This window comes from Rhopilema esculentum, chromosome 6 (genome assembly GCF_057945365.1).
Source record: "Rhopilema esculentum isolate cy_ngs chromosome 6, ASM5794536v1, whole genome shotgun sequence".
Lineage (NCBI taxonomy): Eukaryota > Metazoa > Cnidaria > Scyphozoa > Rhizostomeae > Rhizostomatidae > Rhopilema > Rhopilema esculentum.
The window spans coordinates 6,097,215-6,121,459 of NC_142820.1; the positions used below are offsets into that span (position 1 = coordinate 6,097,215).

At 35.7% G+C, this 24,245-nt stretch overlaps 1 protein-coding gene across 1 annotated transcript; it reads left to right on the forward strand.

The window, feature by feature from the left end:
- Positions 1-234: 234 nt before the first annotated feature.
- Positions 235-23,782, forward strand: LOC135686605 (la-related protein 1). Its single transcript, XM_065202875.2, has 23 exons — positions 235-717; positions 854-927; positions 1,377-1,445; positions 7,370-7,499; positions 8,010-8,213; positions 8,844-9,027; positions 9,222-9,276; positions 10,972-11,061; positions 11,559-11,658; positions 12,542-12,586; positions 13,439-13,639; positions 14,035-14,135; positions 14,621-14,730; positions 15,050-15,266; positions 15,800-16,186; positions 16,403-16,497; positions 17,214-17,407; positions 18,043-18,130; positions 18,703-18,759; positions 19,150-19,259; positions 19,936-19,985; positions 20,175-20,255; positions 20,697-23,782. Exons 1-23 carry the CDS (start codon positions 507-509, stop codon positions 21,264-21,266), a joined length of 3,423 nt encoding a protein of 1,140 aa, XP_065058947.2. The 5' UTR covers positions 235-506; the 3' UTR covers positions 21,267-23,782.
- The last annotated feature ends 463 nt before the right edge of the window (positions 23,783-24,245 follow it).

Here is a 24,245-nt window from a genome sequence, read left to right on the forward strand (position 1 = left end):
TAATTTACTCTTTTAATGATTAATATATAGACCATAGTGGCTGGATATTTTCAATACTGAACTAATGCAAAGCAAATGTTTAGTTTACAAAAGAGTTGGATTACTTTGCTTCACAACCATTTCACCCTTATGGTATCCATCTTGTGTTGTGATGTGTTAGTGTACATTCGCAGGTAGCTGATTGGTTCATTGCACAGCTGAATAGATCCAGACCTCTTGTCCACGTTCGCCCAGCGCGCATGCATAATGAGCTTGACAAGGTATTGCCATTGCAGTCACATGGCGTCGAAAACCTCGGAAATTATGTGCTACAAAGTGCAATTTACCAACTGAAATAATGGATACATAAATAGATTTCACTGGTTTTACTCGCTTGTTAGATCAAGCATTGATTTATATTTTCATTCTTGTTATTTGTTTTGAGTATACAATATTCTGGGTGTTAATTCTAATAGAAGTAGGCCGTTCCCTCATTTCGAAGGAGAGCAAGGTGGTAATATTTGATCATGAGTAGTGTGGAAGTTGCTCCTCTGACAGAGGCGAAGCCGTTAGAAGATGGAGATTTGACTTCAAAAAATGACGAACTACCATCATCTCCCGAAGCCGATGACGAGAAGATGGATCAGGGCAAGGACGGGAAGAAAAGCCCCGAGTCTGCGCGTGCACCGGCCACTGGCAAGAATCCATGGGGAAAAATGAAATCTCAGCTAGGCCAAGGTATCGTTCAAAACTCTTATGTGTTTTTTTACAATAAAGAACCCAAATACCAGGAAAATCTTTGATTTTCTCTCTACTGTATTTCCTATTCTTTGTTATGAAACTCATGAGATTGACAGCCGCTCTTATTTTTCAGAAGAGAATCAGTCTGATGCTCAACCGAAAACCGACGGACCTGAAATTCAAGAAACGATCAAAGGCCATGGAAAGGTACCTATGGGGTTTCATATAAGTTCTAGCAATTTTTCTCTATGCCATCTGTTAAATAGAGTAATTTTTCTGTCATCATTATGAAATGTCCGAGTATTGATTTCAATCGGGCGATTATGGCCTATCAGATGTAAATTGAATTGAGTTACCTGCAGGTCTATAATGGTGTCTCTCACAACTAGACCGTCGTATATCAAATATATGAAACTTACAAAGCTTAAATGTTGCATCATATTATCTATTGTATTGTACCATTAAATTTATGTTGTGAAGTTTTGAAGGCAGAATCACAGTTTGAAGACATTTATTATGTGCTCGCAAAACACTTTCAATGAACTTCGGGTGGCATTCCTTGTTTACATTTCCAGTAGTTCGACCATGTGCTATAGACCATATATTTGCTTTTGCATATGTTTTTCGAGATTTTACTTGACATTCTTTTTCGTTAGGTCTCAGAGCTTGCAGACATATCTAACTGGCCAAGTCTGGGAGAAGCATCCAGCAACAGACCTCCACAGGTATCATACAAAACTTGAATTTCTTCTTAAACCAAATTATATGCTGTGTGCTCTCAACTCTTTCGTATTTTGCCTTTTAAAATTGTTGTGTTGAAGGCTTTCTAGTTGTTACCAAAACCAAAACAGTAGGAAGGTAATACAGTTGGTCTGTGTAAATCAGTTTCTAGTTATTACTCACTGTCAGGTTACTTTGTGTGCATGGTCTAACAATAGACAGATGTTATTTAATTCCATATCAAGAGGGATATTATTGTGATAAAAGCTATTAAAGTGTTTTTATTTTTAGATCCATTATGATAATGTAAAATCAAGAAAATTTCAATTCTTGAAATTTAAATTTTTGTATATCTTCATAAGCTGATAATTGCATTAACTATGGACTTGAAAAAATATTACAGCCATCCTGTTTTATGCATCTAAGAATGTACAAATCTGAATATATGACAACAAGCAATATATGATAGCTAGTAAATAGTAACTGCACTAATGATTGTGGCAATTTATGTTCACATAAATTTGATCAGGTCTGTTGTTTTGAAATTTTTATGAAATTCTCACAACCTACTTTATTTTAGACTGACTAAATATTTGATTATGCAATCAGTTAATGGTACAATAAGGCATAAGCTCTCAAAAACCAGTACTTGTGTGCTCTCCAGCATAATTCATTTCAGTGGACTTTTGTTTCCATGGGAACAACAAGTTATTTTGTGTGGCACAATTGGGCCAAACAATTTATTTGTTAATTAGATTTCTGCCAATGTGAGGCTCGGTATGTAGGATATATTAATAAATGATCAATCAATCAAATGAAACAGCTTGTTCCCACAAGTATCAGGCAAAAACAGTCCTCAAAAGAGAACAGTCACAGTGAATTTGAAAAAGCAAAAATGCCCAAATAAAATGTGATTCAGCAATTGATCAAAATTTGCTCACAAATCCAGAGTGTGCAAAAATATGACATGACAAAATTTCAAGATCTACTGGTCAGCAAGGTTGTCTTTTCATTAGGAGTTTTGGAGAGAGTTCATTATGGACTTTCAGCTACTCTCGGGCGCTTAATACAAGGGGGTTCTTAGTAGTTGGGGGGTTGGGAAATTTAAAAAAAAATTATAAGCAGCTGGTCTTAATAAACAGGGGAGTGGGAAATTTGTAAAAACGGATCTTTACATGAATTTAGGAGACAAGTGCATTTTATATGTTAGGACTCTTCAAGAAACAAATTTTAACAAGTGAAACACAACAAAAACAACTAAAACAAATCTCTCTTCAAACAAACCATATAAAACCGTTATTCTACTGCATATGCATGAAAATCATATGAGCCTTGCACAAAGAATCAACTAAGCACTCATCTTTATTCCTCTCAGGTTACTTTCAATCTACACCCAGATATTAAAGGCATTGAGTCATGATAAATAGACTGGGTATACCCTAAGTGCCAAAATCTGCTGAGTCATGATTTCCATGACTGCGATGCTATTGGTTGACCTTGAACTGGTCACATGAACTCACCTGGTACTGATTAACATAACAGTTTCCATCAATAGCAAGTTGTCAACAACGGATGCCAATATCACATGAAACAGCAGCGATCAGGCCAAAACCAAATGACCCCCTATAGAGAAAGCCTATTTACCATGACTCAATGCCTTTAATATTCAAGCTTACTTTCAGTCAGTATTGGACATTTATACCAGGAGCAGACACTTGGTCAAATATTGAGGGGGGGGGGCAAGCCTATTGTTTTGATAAAATGATGTCACATTTTCCATTGTTTTAGAACAAAATTCCATTGTCTTCCAAATTATTAAGGAGGGATGACCCCCCAGTTTTCCATCACTGATTTATACCTTGAAGAGTGTAAGACGAAAAGTACTTCAGTATGCTATGTTTCTGCTATGACATGCGTTCTTGAAATTTTGCTGTAGCAAAAACTAATTTGTTAAAAATTGATAAGTGTGATCAATGCCTCTGTTGACAAAATTCAGTTAAGGAAGCCACTTGCATTCCAAGTGGTAGTATGGTTGTAGCCTAAAGCCTGGTTCATAGTTCTGAACTTATTAGCTTACGCTAAATTCTGCACAAGGGTAAGCTTTGAAGCATACGCCTTTTCATCTTGCATTTCCAAAAAGCGTAAACACGTACGTTTGCCGCATGTCCATGCGGGAAGCTTGAAACGATACGCCATAAGCTTTTTCGGTTCATAGTTTCCAGACATGCCGTCAAGGAATGTTCCTCTTGCCCTTCTACTTGTACGGAGAAAAAATAAAAAGAACAGCAAACATGCTGGTATATTCTACCTACAAATACTTTACGAACCGTTTGCAGGAATTGTGCCGTTATTGTCAACGATTTGCGTTTGATGTCAATGATTCCGGTAAAAATAGCCATTTTTCTCGCTCCTATCCAATAATTTAATATTTGTCCCGATTTCTTACCCTGGGTTCCAGACCGACAGTTCTCTAGCAAGGAATCATACATATGGGTGTATTTGTGTATCTCTTCACAAAGTTTTCCTTCAAAATCGGCCATTGCTAAGAAATTTTCCGTACGGAAGGCAAAAAAAGTTGAAGATTTCTCAACTCGATAAGTTCAAGGCATACGGGTTTGCGGAAAACAGAATAAACTTCTGTATGCAAGACCTATGCCTCTGATATGGGGCGAAATTTAGCGTATGCTAGCTCTTTGGCAAGCCGACACCAGACAAGCTGGCGCCTCCCGCAGAGAAATAAGGCGTACGGGTAAAAGTTTTGATGTAATGCATCAACTATGAACTGGGCTTAAGAGTAAATGGGAGTCAAGTGCACCTCCTGTGGTTATTGTCACATGAATAACTCAGAAAGGAGTCTCAACACATGCCATCACATGTGATTTACTTTATGCTATCAGTAGCACTCAGCAAGGTTATTCTATTGTATGCCTGTAACATTGTTTTCTCCAGCCTTTTCATTTACCAATGCTTGCTATAAGTGGATTGTAGCACAACTTCTGGACAGTTACATGCGTTATGAGTTTATTGTGTGACTGTTGTACCAACTGTAGAATAAACTTTAGTGTGTAGAATAAGATGGTTCACAAATTACAAGTTCCACTGTGCAGTCTTGGCTTCATAATTTCAAGATATCTATGTTCTAAAGTTTATGATGTTTCCTTCAGGTTTCAATTATTGTTTAGTATCTAAGTTCATTCAAACTATTAAATTACTTCCTGACACATTCCCTGGCGCAACAGCTCAATATTCTAGAAAGTCTTAACTAGGCTTGAAAGTCAGCTCAGTATTGCTCCAAATGTCTGTGAAAAATAAATCTGCAAGAAAATGAAAAAGTTCTACCCCAGTTTGGATTCTCTGCGTTGAAAATTGAGGAATTTTTGTTTTCTGCCGATCGGTTGAAAAACTTTATGTAACCCCATACCATAATTTAAAGAATGAAATCAAATGAGCATTTGTGTCAATAATGTGCAGAGGTGCTGCAGTGACTTACAAAGGGAAAAGAGTGTATATAGTAGTATATTTTATGGCTAAAGTTGGATGAATGTATTTGAAAAATGGTACCTCAAATTCATATGAACCTAGCTTCAGCGTATCCATGAACATTTATCCCTGTTCTCTCTGTGTGAAGACCAATGATGTTGTTAGTGGATAAAAGTTATAGAAAGAGGAGGGTATAAAAGTATAAATATTTCTCCAAAAGTACATAAGGAACAAGCCATTTGACTGAATACTGTGTAATGGTAAAAGTGTAATTTTCCTTTTCAAGGATTTGATCCCAAAAGCACTAATAAATGAAAGCTAGTTCTGACAAATTTTAAGCTTAGCATTACCTGTAACTGAATTTTTTTGTTTTTGTAAAAACAGCATGCTTGTAAGGTCAACTTCAGGTCCTGGTTATATCTTGTTGTTAAACACATATTAGTGAAAAAATCACTATTTACAAATATAATTCACATCCCTTAGAATTTTTACAAATGTAACTTGTCAAATTCTATATAAAATCATTTTCATTCATCATAACAATAAGAAACTTATAATTGATATTTTGGTAAGCATTTCAAAGACATTTCAATTATGATTAAACTATGTGTCAATGGCCTCCACTTGTTCCATGTCCATAAAGTCCAGACTTTGGGTGACCTTTGGAAAAACGTTTGGATGGTCAAACTGACTTTGAGCATTTAAGGATGGTTTACATTTTTGTAAAAGAGAGATTTCCTTTAATGGCAGACCAGAAAAACTTGCTTGAATCGGATAATACATCTCCTAAAGTTGCCTAGAGATCTTGCAAACTTTAGTACAGTTGCTGATAAATTTGTTGCATATAAAAATATGTGGAATTTTTAGTTTCCCTCTCTCACTATTTGTCTGAATGAAAATAAATCTAATGTTTACAGAAATGCTCTATTCTTTCATGAAAAATTTAAATTCCTGAAAAACAGTGAGATGGCCTTGATTGATCAAGGTTCTGTTAGATGTTCAGCAATAATTATTGTCTCTGTTTAGGAGATAGTGGGCCTTACCAAATCAATGCATTATTCTTTTAATAGTGTCTGTCATTGTTTGTACATGCCTTTCAGAATTTGTTGATAAAATTTATGCAAAGACGATCTTTGTCCCGTCTTGTCTCTTTGTAGTAAGATTGTTGAAAGTGTGATAGACCATTTCCTAATTCAGAGAGCCATGACTTGAGTGTGGCAAAACAAGGTCCATCACTAATAATCGAGGAAATTCAGATTTTCATTCTAAAAGTATTCTTCACTAAATGTGAAAAAGGTTTTCCAACCAAAACAATGGAAAAACAGCTTTTATCAGCCATGAAAATTTCCTTGTTTACACCACCTGAATTGTTTGAAGTAGCTGCCAAACAATATAATTCCAAAAAAAGCGTAGCAAACTCTGAGATGATCTATTTAGGCAGTTTGAACTGTTTCATTGTTGAGCTATCAAAGCTATCCTTAGAGTTGAGATACTCTTGCACAGATAACTGCTAAATTTATGGACCAAGGGAGTTGTCAGTGTGATTTTTAGTTTTAAGCATTGTCAATCTAGTGCATATAGAAGAAACTCTGTAAAGAATTTCAAATTTTCTGCCATCTGGAGTACCCCAATATCAAAAGTACACTTAGAACATTTCTTCAACACGCATACAAAATAAGAAATGTGTTTCAGTTAAAAGACAGTCTCCAAAATTTGTCCCTGGTTTTTGATGTTTCAAATTTTGGTCTCAATTTGACATAGTATGAATTTTTCAAAAGGATACATTGCAATGTGTTTCCTGACAAGTGCACCTTCAGTAGTCACAACCTTGATTGACAGGTGTAATGTAGTTCAACATAGTTCAAGTCTGGTTGAACTTCAGAAAGCACAATATAGCTGACAATTTTGTAAGCCATATCATTTTGCTGTTTTCTAGGCCTAAGCATCTTTATTCCATAATGTCCATGGTAATAGTTTTATTATGTCAAAGTGATTGGCCTGAATTATTTTCTAAGGCTTTACATGGTCCTGGGCTGCATGGCTGCATAAAATAATTTCTTTCTGGGAACTTGTTACACAAGAAAAAAAACGTTTGCATCTTGTGTGTCTTCAAGGTGAAGGAATTTTCATCTTCCAAAAACTTTTATTTGACCAGCAGTACCACACCATACAAACTAATCATTTGCATGTAACTTGTAACTTTCAATGGCATTCAACTTATTTTTGGCAGTCTCTTGGTGCTCCATAGTGGTGCAGTAGGTTGAAGTCATATAATTATTATTTAGATTTGCTATTAGAAAAGTCTTTATAAAAATGTCAGTTTTTGTTCCTACATTTTTGACATAATTATTTGAAAATCTAATGAATTGTTCTATTCTTTTGCTCTTTAAGCGCCAGTAATGTGCAAATTTCATCTGTCTAAAATATCTTTTTTGTGTTATTAAAAAAGGCAGTTGACAAAGTCCCAATAGCTCCCAAGGCAGGGAATGGAAATGGAAGCAGCAAAAAAGAAAACAGACCAGAAGAAGTTCAACCTCCAGAGCAAATAACTTCTCCAAAAGGAACCCCAAAGCGAAAAGGTAACATTAACTGATTTTGTTAAATCTTTCACTTTTAATTAAATTTACTTTTGATGAATTAAGTTAAAAGCAAGCAGTTATGATTGAATAGATTTGATTTTTCAATGTGATACTGGTAGTGCACCCATCACTAGGCAGTTTTACTTGTATCTGTAAGTTTGAACATAATTAAAACATTTTTTTCTTGTGAATGAAATACCAATTGACTGTTGTATCATTCAATGTCCAACTCTTAGATTCCAAAGGATTGTTCTACAGTTATAACAGTCAGATTCTAATTAGTTTAAGTAAAGGTTATTTCAGTTGTTCATTTAGATTCCCTAGAAATAAAAAAATTAATTATGAAGTTATCTGTGACCTTAGAAGTTTTCAGATTTAGATGTTTATCAGATTCTCAAGATCTAAAATTTAAGAATACTTCTTTATTTTGAAGATGGAAGTCAATTTCTAGAACAGCTGTGTATACAGCGAAAGAGTAAGGTGCAATGTATTTCTTATCTGCCTTTTAAGGATTGAAACAGAAATGGGTACCATTGAGTATTGATCCTCCAACATACTCTAACTCTGGGTCAAGTCTTAGTCCAAGAGGTGATAGATCACCCGAAGATAGAAGCCAGGGTCGTGGCAGAGACTTTAGGTCGTTCAACAATGCTGGACCATATAGAGGAAGAGGAAGAGCTAGAGGTCGAGGGAGAGGACGAGGACGTGGAAGAGGTACTGTCAAAGCATCATCATCATCATTGTCATTATTTTTTAGTTAGCAGGCTCCTTCTTCCTGCCGATGACCAACTTTTGTACATTGATGTTACTCCATCATATACAGTTTTTTTGATGAAAATGAAAGCTGTAGGCATCAGTTGTTTTGTTTTGTTATTAGCATGGTCTAGTCTTTAACAATTTTCAATTATTTTATTTTTAATTTATTAGGGATGTGTCAATTATTCTATTCTTAGTCAATTAGGGATATTACTTAAGAAATCAATATTATTAAAGTAGTACTAAAAGCTTGTGATTTGAACTGCTTTAAGCTTGAAAACGTATAGGTTTCTTGGCTTGAAGAAATTTTTTGCTAGTTTTCAGAAAGAGAGCCTAAATTATGCTGTAGAAAAAAATGTTCAAGTTTTTTTCGCATTCATGGGCTATTTTATTGTCCTTTCATTGCTTTGTGGATTGTGCCACAATAATTTTTCACATAAAATCAGTGTCGAATCAGTGATGTCTTTTTTTGAAAAAAATTCTACTTCTTTCATGATTTGAAGTAAGGCATAAAAAGTAGTGAGTTTGTTGCAGTTCTTTAAAGGTGAAAGGTCTCTTGATGATATTTTGCTGTTTCTCGTATTTCAGGCGGTTATGACTATGGAGGTGGATATGGTGGTATTCCCATGGCAACCTATGTTGATGGACTTTTTATACCCCAACCTTATGTTGCTCAGTATTATTATGAAAATGCAGTTGGAATGCAGCAACCACCACCACCTGCTGGCAGCTCTGAGGATGAGATCTTGAAAGAAATGATAAAAAAGCAAATGTAAGTTTAATATCAGTTATGATTAAAAGCATGTATAGATCATTTTTATAAATCTTTCATCAAATTGACATACTTTGTTTTATTTAAATGTATCATACTTCTTGTTGTGCAAATCTTGCTTCTTTTTGCTTGTTTAAGTAAGATAGTAAACTGCCACACAAGTGATCTTTAATTCATTGTGTTTTTAATTATAGAGAGTATTACTTCTCAGATGAAAACCTCATTGGTGATTTCTATTTGCGACAGCAGGTTTGAATTTTTATGTTATTAAGTTCATAATTAAATGTTGCATTTTAAGTCATATTACCCTATAAATTTTGGAAATCAAGTCAAACAACCAAAATATACAATGTATTATATATAGAAGTATATGTAATATGTTCTGGATGGAAGGAATGTTTAAAGTTTCCTAACTGTGGATGGAAAAGCAAACTGATTTCTGTAGTCTTCCAAATACCGCAATATCACTTTCCATACTGTAAACTGACAGCAAAGTCTTGCCTGCAGGTAGTCCTTTCCAAAACATGTCGCTTGCACAATTGTTTCAATTATATGCACAATTTTTCACATCACCATAGCAACAAACGACGAAACATGGCAATCTTTATAACACAACAGGAACAGCTAATGTTCCAGCTATTTGTTTTTACGCTTCAGGTTGTCATTTGCTTTGGTAGTTAATTTCAAAATTTCTACAAGGAGCCCAAATCTTGATTTATTAGGCCGTTTGCTGTCAATGAAAAACGCTAGAATTAAGTCTTATTATGAAAATGCTTGTGGACTGCTTTCTACAGAAGACGATAAAGCTTGTGAACTGCTGTCTATAGTAATACTAGAGTGTAATAACATTGAATAAAAGTAGGAAACAGAATATTGACTACATCTCATTAAATCTTCAGAAGTATCATACTCTATCACAATATCCTGATAATTTTCTAGAGATTCCGAGATTCGAAGTTGTTTTTTTGTCAGCAGCCTCAAGCCCTGTAAATCTTTGAATCCTTGCTGCTGCTATTTATCATTTCTTTGATCTAGATTTTGATGAATAGCACGTGATCATATGTTATGACAGATATTTATTGGTGATAATGTTAGAAATGCAAGTACTTCCGCTTTGTCGCTGAGGCTTCCTCGTTTAGATGATTATCACTTTCTGCTTGTCTTTGAATTCTTTTATACCATTTGTTACAAGATTAAACTTTGAGTCTTCAAACCTTTGAAGTGTCATTCAGATACTTATTCACTCTTTGTTTACAAATACCTGTTAATTAACAGTTGTAATAACATGAAATATAAACAAGTCTCAGAAAACAAAGGTCCACGTGGAATCTTTGATAGTTTTTGAGGAGCATGTAGTAACACCTGCCAAAGTCACAGAGTTTTGATAAGACATCATTTTACGTCTCTTGCAACCACAAATACGTATATTAGCAAATATTTTAACATGATTTATATTAATTGGTGAAAACCTCAAGAAAAAACATTTCATTTCCAATCCATTCACGTCTTTGTGCTATTCATAGTACACCCGTAAAGGGGACAACTTTAAGCAGGATGTGTTTACATAAAACATGTGTGGTGCTAACATTGACACCTCTTGCAAAATTATGGTCAGTTTGCGTATCCTTCTGCTGTTCGTACGCCTGTTAAGATTTGCATTTATTTTTTCTACTACGTTCATTAGCGATTGACCTTTAAACATATAGATGCGTAAGAATGAAGGAATATATGTGGGAAAATGTAAAAGCCGAAGATTAAGCGTAAAGAAAAAGCTATCAACCTGGATATATAGTTTTTTGGAACTCACTGAAGTTCCAAGAAATTTTTCCTGAAATTTTGATTGTATGGCCTCGTTTTGGCTTACCTTTGCTTTTGTCCGGGCCCTCGATACCATGTGAGCTTTTGTACCCGTAGTTATTAAACATTTCTCTTTTTCTTGTCTAGATGGATGAAAACGGATGGATACCATTGGCAATGGTTGCCAGCTTCCGAAGAATACAACAATTAACACAAGATCTAAGCACTATCCTAGAGGTAACAATCCTTTTTGTAGGCCCTTACCCGTGATTCACAAAAACGATCTAGTCAAAGGCATTCTGCCCCCTCTTTGACTGCCTTTTAAGCCTCCGAAGTTAGTTATTGTGGGTAAACATGACAAGAAAATGTCTAACCTTTACAATATGGAAACTGACTTTGACGTTTTACACCAAAACAAAATTCACAGCAACTCGCTCAGGGAGAGTACAATATGGTGGTTATTTATTCTGATTGGTTGTTTGTGCATTAAACCAGCGATGCATGAATATCATGGCCATGAAAAGAGATATAAGAACAATGGAGGACATGCCTTTTAATGATTTTGATTGTGTAGTTTTAAACAGACAAGGTCTTGATGACAGTTATTGAATTGGCAGCCATCCAGACTAGCTATTTACAGGCTCATAAGTTATATACAAAAATATAGTTAGAGCACTTAACTTTAAACAATTAAACTGTGTTCTTGTTAGCATTGTGTGATTATTCTCTCGTAGTCTGTGAAAAGCAGTGATGTTGTTGAGTCAGATGGAGCCCGAGTGAGGCCTAAGGAGAACCCATCACAATGGCCTATTGTCATTAGAAAAAATGCTGCTGGTGAGCCTTAGTGTAATCTGTTTGCCCTCTTTCACATTTTCACAAAGATATTCTATAAGCAATACGAGGCTACCAAATTTGCTTTCTGATTTCAAATGCATCAGCTACTTTCTTTGCCCTAGTTAAACGTTCTCGTGTACTTGCTTTGACTTTATACTATTTCACCTGCTCAATAACCAGAGGAAAAATTGAATGAGTTTTATTATGGATTTAGCAGGGGTGGAAAAAGTATTGGACCACAGGACCATTTGGTCCCGGGAATTATTTTGGCTCTCCCAGAAGAAACCAAAAACATATACAATCAGGTACAAAAACTCTGGAAAGATTCGAATTCAAGAAAGAGAAAGAAACTTGGACATGGTGTCGATCAATCATTATCTCAAAAATGTAAAATTATCCTGAATTTTAAAAAAGGCAACATAGCAAACTAACGTGCTTTTTTCTGACGCTCGTATAAACGTGAGGTAATTTCCAAAGGTAAATGGATATTTATATGCAGATGTGCATTGAAAGCAACACATGGGGGGGGGGGGGCTGAATGGCTTGTTTGATTGTTTCCTTACTGATTTGGTAACCCCTCACCTAATTGAAAACCAAAGATCTTAAATGAAAAGACAATCTAGCTTGTCCAATGATTTTGCAAATGTCCAATTTTTGTTACTACACATTTTGTCCCACTCTGGGTTAACCAAATTTGACCGATCTGCAACTGCTTAGTATACGTAACGGGCTTAGAGTTAGATTGAAAGCTGAAGATATACATAAATTATACATAAACCTTTAATGATATATTGATCATTAGAAATTCTAATTTTGGTCAAATCAGAAACTTTAAACTCAAAATAATTTTAAGCCAACTTAAAAAACTTTGCTTTCCCTTTAGGTGAGAGTAAAGCCTACAAGTTGGCTCTTTTGCAGGCAGTTGACAGTAAGTGCAGATTCAAGTTGTTTGAGTAGATTTGTGAATTTTGCAGCTGTTGTGACCATTGTCTTGTTAGTTATCACTTTCGTTGCATAACAATGAGCGTGAATAATCACACTAGGCCTCGAAAATTTTCCGCCTTGTCGGGAATAAATTATGAAGGGCACGTGGAGGGCTTGTGGCGAGAATGATGGAGTAAAAGAAAATCCCAAATTCGATTAAAAAGGCTTAAAATGGCTTAGATTAAATGGCTTCATCATTGTGACGTCATTAAAAAGTATTAAGAATTTATAGCTGGTTTAGTTTATCGATTTTTGTGCACTCCTTGTCGCTAAGATTCTGCAATTTTGATTAATATATATACAGTATATATATATATCAAATTAAGCAGCTTGCGTCCTAATGTGTATTCTATTTTTCTATGAATAAAACTCAATTGGAATCTGAACCTGGCCTACTTCATTGACTTTTCTGCATATTTTTACTACCATATGCAATTAAGTCCTTATATTTTTACTACCATTTGCAATTAGGCCTACAATGCCCTTTTTACTTACCCTTTTTTCCTTATCCTTTTTTGCTCACCCTCTTTCTGCTCCGCTAAAATGTTAATCTTTCACAACTTCCCTGTTTAAGATTGTTAATGCCTGGGAGTGGATTGTGTTTTCGTTGAAATATTAAGACCTGTGGTAAAATGGTCTCGTTTCTGCTTAAAGCCATTACAGACCGGCCCTCCCTAATACCTAAGATTGTTAAAAGTCCTTTGTGAAAGTTCATTTCATTCACCACGATTTCAAGTAATCTTTTGTGATATTGTCTAAGCTACGTTTACTGTTAACATTTCCCAATCTCCATTAGGTGAAGAATTCATTCCGAATGGAGAGCATCACTGGCCAGCTAAAGCAAGCCAGGCTCATGGTGAATCGGTGGGATCTCCAACTGGTACAAGTCTGTTGAGTTCCCAGGTTGAATCTCATGCATTATCGGAGGAAGCAAAGGTTTCTCATACATCAGACATTAAAATGTCAAGTGCTGATATGGAAGAGCAACCATCTGGAGGTATGCTTGAAATTTCCTTGTAAAATACCTTTTGGGGGTATTTTTAAGTTCTACTCGAATTTAATTCGATATTTGATCCTCGCTATAAACTGTAATTAAATGAGCTTCAGATCAGATCCAAAGTATGAAATAGTGTGTAAACATGTATCAAGGAATAGATATTTGTAGAATTTCCAGCAGCAGTGGTACCCCTTTGTTAAGTCAAAGCACTTTATAGCGTTTTTCTATTGACCTGTCAATACAAGCTATGATATGTTTTTTCTTGATGTTAAACACTGTGTTTGGACACTTGGCAAACCATCTATATTGGAAAGTGGGAAATCTGCTAAATTTTCTTTAATGATGTTCTCTTGCATTTTCCTGCATAACACTTCTTTTTATTTATTCATTAAAAGAGAAACTTTCGGAAAGCCCGAAAAAAATGCTCTTGGAAGATTACGAATGGAAAGAGGTGAAGCGAAGAAGTAGATCGAACTCTCTCAAGCGCGATGAAAAGGTGTGTAGTGGATTTGTGGATTTCGATTATTTATCATAGCGTAAGACTCTAAGATAATTGATGACCTGACTTGGTGTCTGCTTACTCAGAGTGGTGCAACATATAATATGAAATAGGCCAATAAGATATATGAAAATTGAGATAATCTTTATGGTGTTTTTGCTAAAATGTGTTGGTATCCCGAGCTTTCAGAATTCAGCATCGTATAAGCAGTGGAAAGCAGTCAGTGCCGGTGCTCTGAAACGTAGCCACAGTTGTCAATAGTCGTAGCTATCAGAAGGCTTGATCAGCTTCTAAAATATAGTTAAAATTGAGTCTTTTCTGGTACTCTTTTTGATCGTCTGCGCTTCTTTCTGTTTTCATTTTCAAGAGCTACTGCCTGCTCTTATATCTTCAAAACCCTTATACCTTTATGCAGAATTCGTTAATGATGGCGTTTTAAAGGATCAAGAATTAGGGGTTTTATTTATCGATTTCTTTATCAGAAGCAACAAATGGATATATTTACGGACTCCCGGGAAGAGCTAGACTTCAAATTTGATGAAGAACTTCATGTAAACGAGAGGAAAAGAACTGTGTCTAGTTCCTACGACTGGTAATTCATTTTTGTCTTTCATGTATTTTTTCTCGGTTCTATTGGACCTTCATTGCTGGCAATTAGACGAAACATAATTTAGCCAAAGTTTACCATGTCTGAGTCAGGTAGTCACCTAGCTGTCTGATTCACCTAGCTGAAATGTTGGCATGGCCTGTCTAATGCCTGGTCCTTTAGCCAAATATGTCCCTCAAGCTTGAAAACTGAGCTGCAAAATAAAATTAATAACAATTTGAAAAAAAACAAACGTGATACGATCTTTTTTGCTCTTGATCGATTGTTTAAACGTACTGTATTTTAAATATATATATTTTTTAAGGTCTGAGGATTCGGAGGATGAAATGGACGATTTTGAAATCAGCAAATTGATGATTGTCACACAGACACCACCACCCCCGAAGAAACACGACAGAACTGGAAATCACATGAGTCGAGCCAAAATGACTGCTGAGCTAGCACAAGTTATAAACGATGGACTTTATTATTACGAGCAAGATTTCATTGACGAAGACGACGATAGCTATCTTCATAAAAAGGTGCTTTATTAATCTTTGTGTGCTTCCTCCAATTAAAAAAGCATTATTAAAAAGCTTCTTCGAATTTAAAATAAGTTCGATAAATCCCTTGACAATAAGCGAAATCTAGAAGCAAGTGTAAAAACGCCTTTGTACTAGTTCAGATTAGATTGGATTCTATGGACGCTATTTGTTTACCAACAGCGTTTTATTTATTTTATTAGGATTCTATGTTTATAAATTCAATAAAAAGTCTATTATTAACATACAGTGCTATTTATTAAACCGAAATTAATGCTTGTTTACTTTGTAATCAGAGGCTCATCAAGTATTGGACCTGAAAGCTACGTTCCAAAAACGTTTCGGGGATTTAAACAAGCCCCAGATATTTTTTTCAGAAATATCTACTACACATGTACAAGATGTTTTTTGTGTCCAAAATTCCTGTGATAGAAAATTGGTCATTGCTTTGGATAATTCCTATTTTCTGACAACACAGTATTTCTTATTTTTTTCGCTGAAAGTTTGAAATTTTCGATTGTTTACTTCACTAGTTGGAATTGTCTTCCTCGTGGAAAACAGTAGACGTGGTTAGCGAAAGGGACTTTCTGAAGCAAAGAGGAGAAGAACCTCAGGTCCATCGCACAAGGTCGGTTACTTTCACTCCATCTATCGCGGTTCCTGACACGAGCAAATCATCTGCAATGCCAGAAATCACACCGAATATCTTGTCAACATCACCTTTTAACCTAAATGCACCCGAGTTTAGGCCTAGAGCAAACACTTTGCCAACAAAAACAATGGCTCACTCTTTGCCTACCAATATACCATCTCATATGGAGAAGCACGCTGACAAGCGACCGAAGAGAAACCTACATGGGAAGCGACACGAAACTGCTAGATTTTATCCTGCCATTTCAAAGGAGAATCTAAGCGATAAGGTATGTAACTTTTATTGGCAATGGAATAACTGGCAATTGAGAACTCATTTCTGAGACCATTCAATATTTACGTTTACTGTTTTAATGTTGCGTTTTCCTCGTGTTTTATCTTTCTTACAAGAATTTAATTTTCAGACGTTTATTCCATCTGTATCGGTATTTTCCCTTGCTAGGTCGTGGATTTTAGTCTAACAATCCTTTGCTTTTTGTTTCCAGCCACCAAGGTATCACAAAACGAAGTACGGCGCCAATCCACCTGTCGAACATCACGTCGGTTGGGTTTTTGGAACTGCAGCTGAAAATGCCAAAAGGTTTCTAGATATATATATATAAATATATTTATGTTTGTACATTCCAAATATCTTGTCGTATGTACCAAGTCAATTTTTATTAAAATCACCTCGCTATCGTTTTAGGTTTCTGCCCCTATCTCCTAGAATCTTCAAATGAGTTTCCTTTTCTATAATCGGCGCATATCTGCCAGGTTGAATATGGTAATCTGAAAAAAAACTGTACATATTTCATCATTGCTTGGATATGATCGATAGCTCTTTATTACGCGTTATTGGTTGGTTTTGATTCATTGCTTCGCTGCTTTGATTCATTGATTCATTGTTTTTGATGGTTTGATTAATGGCCGCTTATGATTAGCTGCTTTCCTTATTGATCAGCTTTTTTCGTTCTATTTATATATTTAATTATCTGTTTTGATTAATGGTTTCGTTACTGTTGGATACCTTTATTAATAGTTGGTTGTTTTGACTGTTTTTTATTGATTTCTTATAGTTGTCTTCTTTCGTTAATGATTTGTAATGATTGACTTATTTTCATTGGTTGCTTATGTTTAACTATTTCATCAATGATCGTAATTAATTGATTGATTATTGACTGTTTCATCACTGATTGCTTATAAATGGCTTCTTTTGTTATTTTATTGTTGTCTGTTTCATTATTGATTGATTGATTGATTGATTGATTGATTGATTGATTGATTGATTGATTGATTAATTATGATTGACTGTTTCAGCCACGGCCACCGCCATGGGCCCCAGCCTCACGAGCTGGACCATACCGTCTCCCCTGGCAGCCATAGCAGTAGCTACGGAAGCAGTTTTGGCGCAGACTCCATTCCTAACTTCCAGCATCCATCTCACATGCTCTTAAAAGATAATGGCTTTGTTCAACAAGTTTATTCCAAATATCATCACAAATGTACAAAAGGTGATTGATTTTGTTGAATGAAAAGTTTGTACGTTGAATCACGTTAAGCCATGCCATGCCTTTCATTAATTCGGACTGATTTTCAGTTTCAATCGGATTTTCCCACCTCACTTGAGTCTACAGCCGTGCCTCAGACAAGTTGAGTCATTCCTTTTCCTCCGTTAAAGGCTTGTTGCAATTTCCAACGACTATTCACTTAACAACTGCTAGCAAACTTTGTAAGCCAAAAAACACGTATTTGCAATTGTTTTTGCTATACGCAAACTTCAAATGGTATTGGTATAATCTAGCCTTACCTATTTTCGTGCTGTTTGCTCGACTCTTAAGTTAAAGTTATTTGAAGTCTTTTCATTGTATTTTCAATTATTGAGTGTTACTAGAAGGTTAGACAGACATCTGACGTATGAAAAGCGAACGAAAGGTACTCCTTACTCATCGAAGTGACTTTTTTCATATAAATGGATAAAGACGTGCCTTTAAGATAAAGATCTAAAATTGAAAGAATATAGTGTTTTTTTCTTTTGATCTTAAATTTGCTCTATATTTATATGAAAATTAATATTCAAATGGCTGCTTTTGCAATTTTCACGCTTTATGCATTTGTGTTAAATTAATAAATTTTATTTCTTTGGCAGACCGAAGTAAACTGGGTATTGGTCAATCACAAGAGATGAATACATTATTTAGGTTTTGGTCTTTCTTTTTAAGATCACATTTTAATAGGTAAGATTTGTTCATTTTCATAATAATTTTTATAATTCTCATAATAACCATCTTGGCCTACTCAGTGTCTTGTATTTCATATCTGTTTCAGCTCTCTGTTTCATATCGCACCCTGCAGATTTGTTTGTAGTGCATTTTTCTCCAGATGTTTGTATGTTTCGGCCATTTCTTTTTCTACAAAGCTAATCAACCTGCAGCCTGTAAGATATCTTTATACATACGTTAGTCAATGAGTAGCTCTCCAGTATAAAGTGTTAACACCACCAAAGCTATTTTTATCATTCTAGCTTTTAATTTATTGCTGTTTCATTTTATTACACATATGATGTATCCAAATGCTAATTTCTATTTAATTGTTTCAGTTGGTTTGGGTTGATCTGTTCTGTAAATGTTACTTTTCTCTGCCCAGCTACTAGCACGGCGATTGACGTGTTTTGGTCCTTTGCTTGTTGACTGTGACACCCGTTTAACATGCATTTAACAAATCAAAGAAAACTAGGTACAATCAATGCAGTTTTATTACCCAATAAATAAGCTAAACAATGGCTAAGCTAGATGCCTTTTTATTGCAGAAAAATGTACCAAGAATTCAAAAATCTAGCCGTTGAAGATGCATCAGCTGGATATAGGTAAGCTCTGTTATTCCGAGCGCTCTTGGTGTAAAAATGTTTGCGACCCATTAGGGAAGAGAAGTTGGTTGAATTAAAAATGTTCGATTGTCAATGCTGTTCTTTTTTGCTGATTTTTGTAAAAAAAAGCAACCGGGTTCAAAAGCTCTGGCTTGCAAAGCTAGCAAACAGTGTTATTTTAGGAATTAGTTGCATGAATTGATTAAAAAAATGAATCAGTCCAAGGATAACAATTTTAGAAACTTAATATAGTCATACCCGCTTTAAATGACTGCATGCCTTGTTAGTCATATGTGCCTGTTATTCGTTAATTAACAGTTTTAATTAACCATTTGGACTAAAGATTTTTTAACTTGGCACAGTGTATTGATTTGTGCAAATTTTCCACAGGTATGGTCTGGAATGTCTCTTCAGATTTTACAGTTACGGGCTTGAAAAGAAGTTTAAGCAAGAGCTCTTTAAAGATTTCCAAGAAGAAACTTTGCGAGATTACCACAATGGTGAGAAAGTTTGCAGATAAAATGCATCATAGTAACATTTCACTTACCTGCTTTGCTTTATTTTTTTTATATAAAAAACATGTAAAAAACAGAAAAACATATGGTAAGTGCAGTCTGTTTGGGTCACTGTGATAATTTATAGCCATACCTGTAGCTTATAGGAAGACGTTTCATCGCACAAGCAACCGAGTTGCATTAGCAAGTGATGAACAAGTGATGCAAGCGATAGTGAGTGACATAGCGAGGCTGGCAAAATATGATGTAACCAAGGCCAGATAAGAGACACGGGCTGCTTAAATCCTTGCTCAGTTGTATTTCATTGTAATTAGGCCCTTAAGGCAAAAGCGCTCGTTTTAAAATAAGGAAACAAATCACAGCTAAATCATTTGTGATTGCACAAATCTAAACCATTTGAAATAACCCATTACTTAGCCCAGCTATCCTCAATCATGCGATAATCCAGCACGACGATTAAGTTACTCCACAGATTTCTGAACACTGAGCATATATCAGATTTTTTGAGCAAGCATCCTCTGGGACGATATCATGTCACAGTACCTATATATTTGATGGTGTAAAATTTTGATGCACGCTTAAGAACGAAAATGGATTCGAAAATTCTCTCAAAAGCTTCTAAGAAGTTTCCAAATTTACTTTTCTACACTGCATTTCCTAGGTGACCTCTACGGTTTGGAAAAGTTTTGGGCTTTCTTGAAATACTACAAGGTACGTTGTGTCTTTGCTGCAGTTTCTTAGTGTAACACGATATGATGTATTGTCAGTTCTTCATCTTTGCATTACTTTTAAGCCACAGCTGCTTAATTCTTTTGCCTAGAAAGTCTTTGATCCGTTTAGATTGCATTTATTGCACGTACACATTTCAAACGTGGTTTAATTATTATATTATTTTTATAGGGGAAAGCGAAATTTGAAATTAATGATGAGCTCAAGAAGTTGATCAGCAAATTCAAGTCAATTGACGACTTTAGACTTGAGGTATGCCTATTTTAACCATCATTTTCCTTGGAAAATGTTTATATTTGAAACTGCTGGTGTTGCCTATGGAGTTGAGATGGGTAGACATCCGAGAGAAGAGTTAGCATGACTGCCTTTTCTTTGTTGTTTGAAGGCAGGTCAATAGTTTCTTGAATTATAAACTTGAAAACTATGCATATGAATGGAATTTACTATTTTGCCTGGAAATGAATGGCAAAAACTCACAGATATAAGCTCTCTCTTTCTCCAAGAGCTAGCTGTCATCGAGCTGAATTATGAATTTAGATATTTTGATAGAAAATGTGGATTTTCATTATATAAACATATAAATATTTGTATTAGGGGCATTCTGCTTAAGTACCCCTTAGATTTGGTTTCTTGATACATTTTAAGCCCGACAATTTGCAAAATATTCAAGTTTCACCGGAAATGTTTTTACAGGCGCAGCGCCTCGGAGCCGAGAAACGCAAACAGAAAGATGGAGACCAAGGGCAAAGCTTGGCAGCCTCTTCTGGGAACAAAAGGTCCGGCAAGGAAGTTGTTAAGGATAATGATAAGAGAGCAGAAAAAAGTGAAGATGGACTCAAAAAAGATTCCAAAGACATTAAGAAAGTTGAACCAGCCAGAAAAACCGGAAGCAAGGACCATCATAAAAAAATGCCTGAAGGTGGAAAAACATCAACCGCGCCAAGGGCATCAGATGCTAAGGGATTTAAGAGTTCTGGAAAGCCATCAGAGTCCGGTAAACATTCGCATGTTTCTAAGTCAGACGGATCTCACAAGCACTTTGACCATGGAGTGCATCATGGTAAAAAGTCGGACCGAGTTAAATCTCCGGAACATGGAAAGGGCTCTTTAGAACCAATGAAATCGGAAGTTTCAGTGAAAAAGGAAGCTACTGTAGTTGCCAGTGCCTCGGGGTCGACTAAGCACGGAGAGGATTCCAAGACTCCAGTAAATGTTGATGCACAGAAGCATCTAAGATCAGAAAATGTCGAGAAAGGACAGTGAAACGGCTGGTTGTGCAAAGGATTTGTGAGGTCATTAATTGAAATCTTTAGAACAGCTAATTTTATGACAAATTTTGTTGTTGTTATCCTTTTATGAAGGTGTGGGGGAACTGCTCTTTAGAACTCATTGATATGTTTTAGATTTGGAGGTAGAACGTTTTAGTATTTTGCCAATCATGTGGAATCGTACAGTTACTTGAATAGAAGTTCACTAATAATGCTCTGTTACATATACCGTATGGTTTTCCAAAGATTTATTACAATTATCATAGAAATATTTTCATATGCTGTTACCGTTGAATGCTATTTGAATGCTGTCGAAAACCGTTGACGGAAACGCACTTTGTATATGTTTTCATGTTGTATAAATATACCCACTAGTGCTGGGCTTACCCACTAGTACTGGGCTTACCCACTAGTGCTGGGCTTACCCACTAGTGCTGGGCTTACCCACAAGTGCTGGGCTATAACCACAAGTGCTGGGCCCTCCAGTCTCAAGGCAAACTTCGTATCATATCTTTTTTATCACAAAATATGGAGTTCAGAGACTGTTTTTTCACGAAAATATGACCACCATACTACTGGGGATTGTGTTGGGCAAGAAGTACTTCTTGATGTATTGCTGTTTCCCTTGATGCATCTATCTACCAGCTACTCTAACTAGATCAGCAATCAATTTTTATGGTACGCATTTGTGATGTTTATTCCTCATGTCTCACGGTGACAGTGAAATACTGCCCATTTTGCGAAAGCTGGAGAGAAAGTTTAAAGCGTTCCTAATTGAACTACAGCAACCTTTGTTTGTAAATGATATTTTGTTAGTTGCCTGATTAGCTTAGGTTCAGGAAAAGTAATTCACACATAGCTAGTCTTGTAATTGGAAACTATCCTCAAGCCAGTATTCTAGCTTAGATTAATAAACGAGAAAAATGCCAAATAAAAGAGAAAATAGCGGAGTCTCTTGTACCCTTAAGAACCCATTTCCTGCCTGACATGAGTGCAATATCATTTCTAAATGTAACGATGTGACGTCATGATTGAAATCGTTATCTCCGCCTTAATGTTGCTTATATTTATATTATTCGCTCACAGTGGTCGACGTAAAAAATGCTGGATTTTGATCCAAATATCTACTTTACAGTCTACCTTTCACTATCATTTTCAAGCCCTTGCATCTTTAGTTTTTTAATCGTTTTCAGTCATTTTTATCTTTCATATTAGTGTAGTGGTAAGACGCATTAAAACGTATTATTGCCAGAGTATGGTTAATTTGATCGAATTAGCTCTAAACTCGACCGATAATGTCGTTGATCCTATCATCGCTGAATTTTTAGACTTGACTGATAAAGCAAGTGATCAATCCTGACCGCCACACTCTGTTTAATCAGCAGTTTGATTTTTTGAATTTGTTCAGGGATTCTTGATGTTACTGGATTTTTGAAATCTCGGTTCTAAAACCCAAAGCCTCTCATACTCTTGTTACCCGTCAACAAAAAGTTTTTGTAACAGACCTTTACGAGGCCTTGTAGTTTGATTTGTTACCGTTGGCTGAACGATGACATAACTTTTAGTGAATGTTGTAAACCTGTGTTTAGTGGATTTTATCACATCCTGCCCATTTTACTGAATTTGTTTTCGCAAATATTAGTATTACCAAAATCCATGTTATCCACAGTAAGCTGCCATCCACTTCAATGCTGCTATCCACAAACTTACTAGTCATGCTAAGTCATCAACCAAATACCAGACCCTGAACTCCCAAGCATACATTTTCGGTGAAAAAGTAATCTAATGGTGGTTGTATTTTAGTATGTAGATACAGGGCTATTTGTAGTGATGTAATATTTAGATCCAAATTGTGTTTTAATGCGTTGCTTGTTTACTTACACCAGGTGCTGGTTATATTTGTCATATCAAAATGATGTAGTGTTGTACATTGTTAATTATTTGTATTGATCGACCCGTTGCTTAGACAGTGACCCTGGGTTTCCGTGCCAGAACTTTGGCATTCAACATAGCCCACATTAACTGCCACAACCCGTTATCCCCACGATCCTAAAAAAACCCCACGTCAATCTTCCACTATTGATTATATCGTGCAGACATTTTAAAATGGTTTTGCTGGTCAATGCTTAACTTACCCTTGGTATCTAGGACTTCTAAGGAGTCTAATCGAACAGAAGAGAGCCGCAGAGAAAAGCGGAGAAAAGGAGAAGATAGGAGAGGAGAGGAGACGGTTCCCCTCAATCTTCTATCCATCTGTTCGTTTCCTCCCTTTGCTGTTGCATCTGACTCCTTAGTCTCTTTGGTACAGAGGCTATGCTTAACTGTGTATTCTGATCACTTTTTGATATATCCTTGTCCTGAATGCTGTGATGCGGTGTTAGTAGTGCCGTTCTTTTAGAATTGCCTTCGTTTATCCAGCCCGTGAAAGTTGCCTTAGAATGCTTAAGTGATTATACATATAACCGCAATTATTTTTAAAAAGTAGTATAAAAACGATAAACTTTTCCAGTAGACTCACTTTCCTCTCGTTGTCTTCTTGTTCTAAGCCGTGTTGGAGCCTCTTTTGTTCGACTTAGTTAATTTAACCTCCGTCATTCCTACGGGTTACTTGTTGTCCTTATTGTTTCAATAGCAAAAAGAAAATCAACTCGACATCGGTTAACTTTCAGACGTTACTTGAATGTAGGTCGTAAGTAAGCCAATAGGCTCGCGAAAAGAATAATTTCTACTAGGCTTCATTACTTTCCAAAAAAAGCCACTAGCCTTCCAAAAAGGGGTCAATTGCCTTGCAAAAAGAGCCCTCTTCTCATTGCTGAAATCACATTGAAAAATAAGCCAATAGGATTGGAAAAAGAGCAATTTCTAACAGGCGTAACTATTTTCCGAAAAATAAGCCAATAGCCTTGCAAAAAGTAGGGCAATTGTCTTACCAAAAAGCTCTTTTCTTATAGCAGAAATCATGTTAAAAAGTATG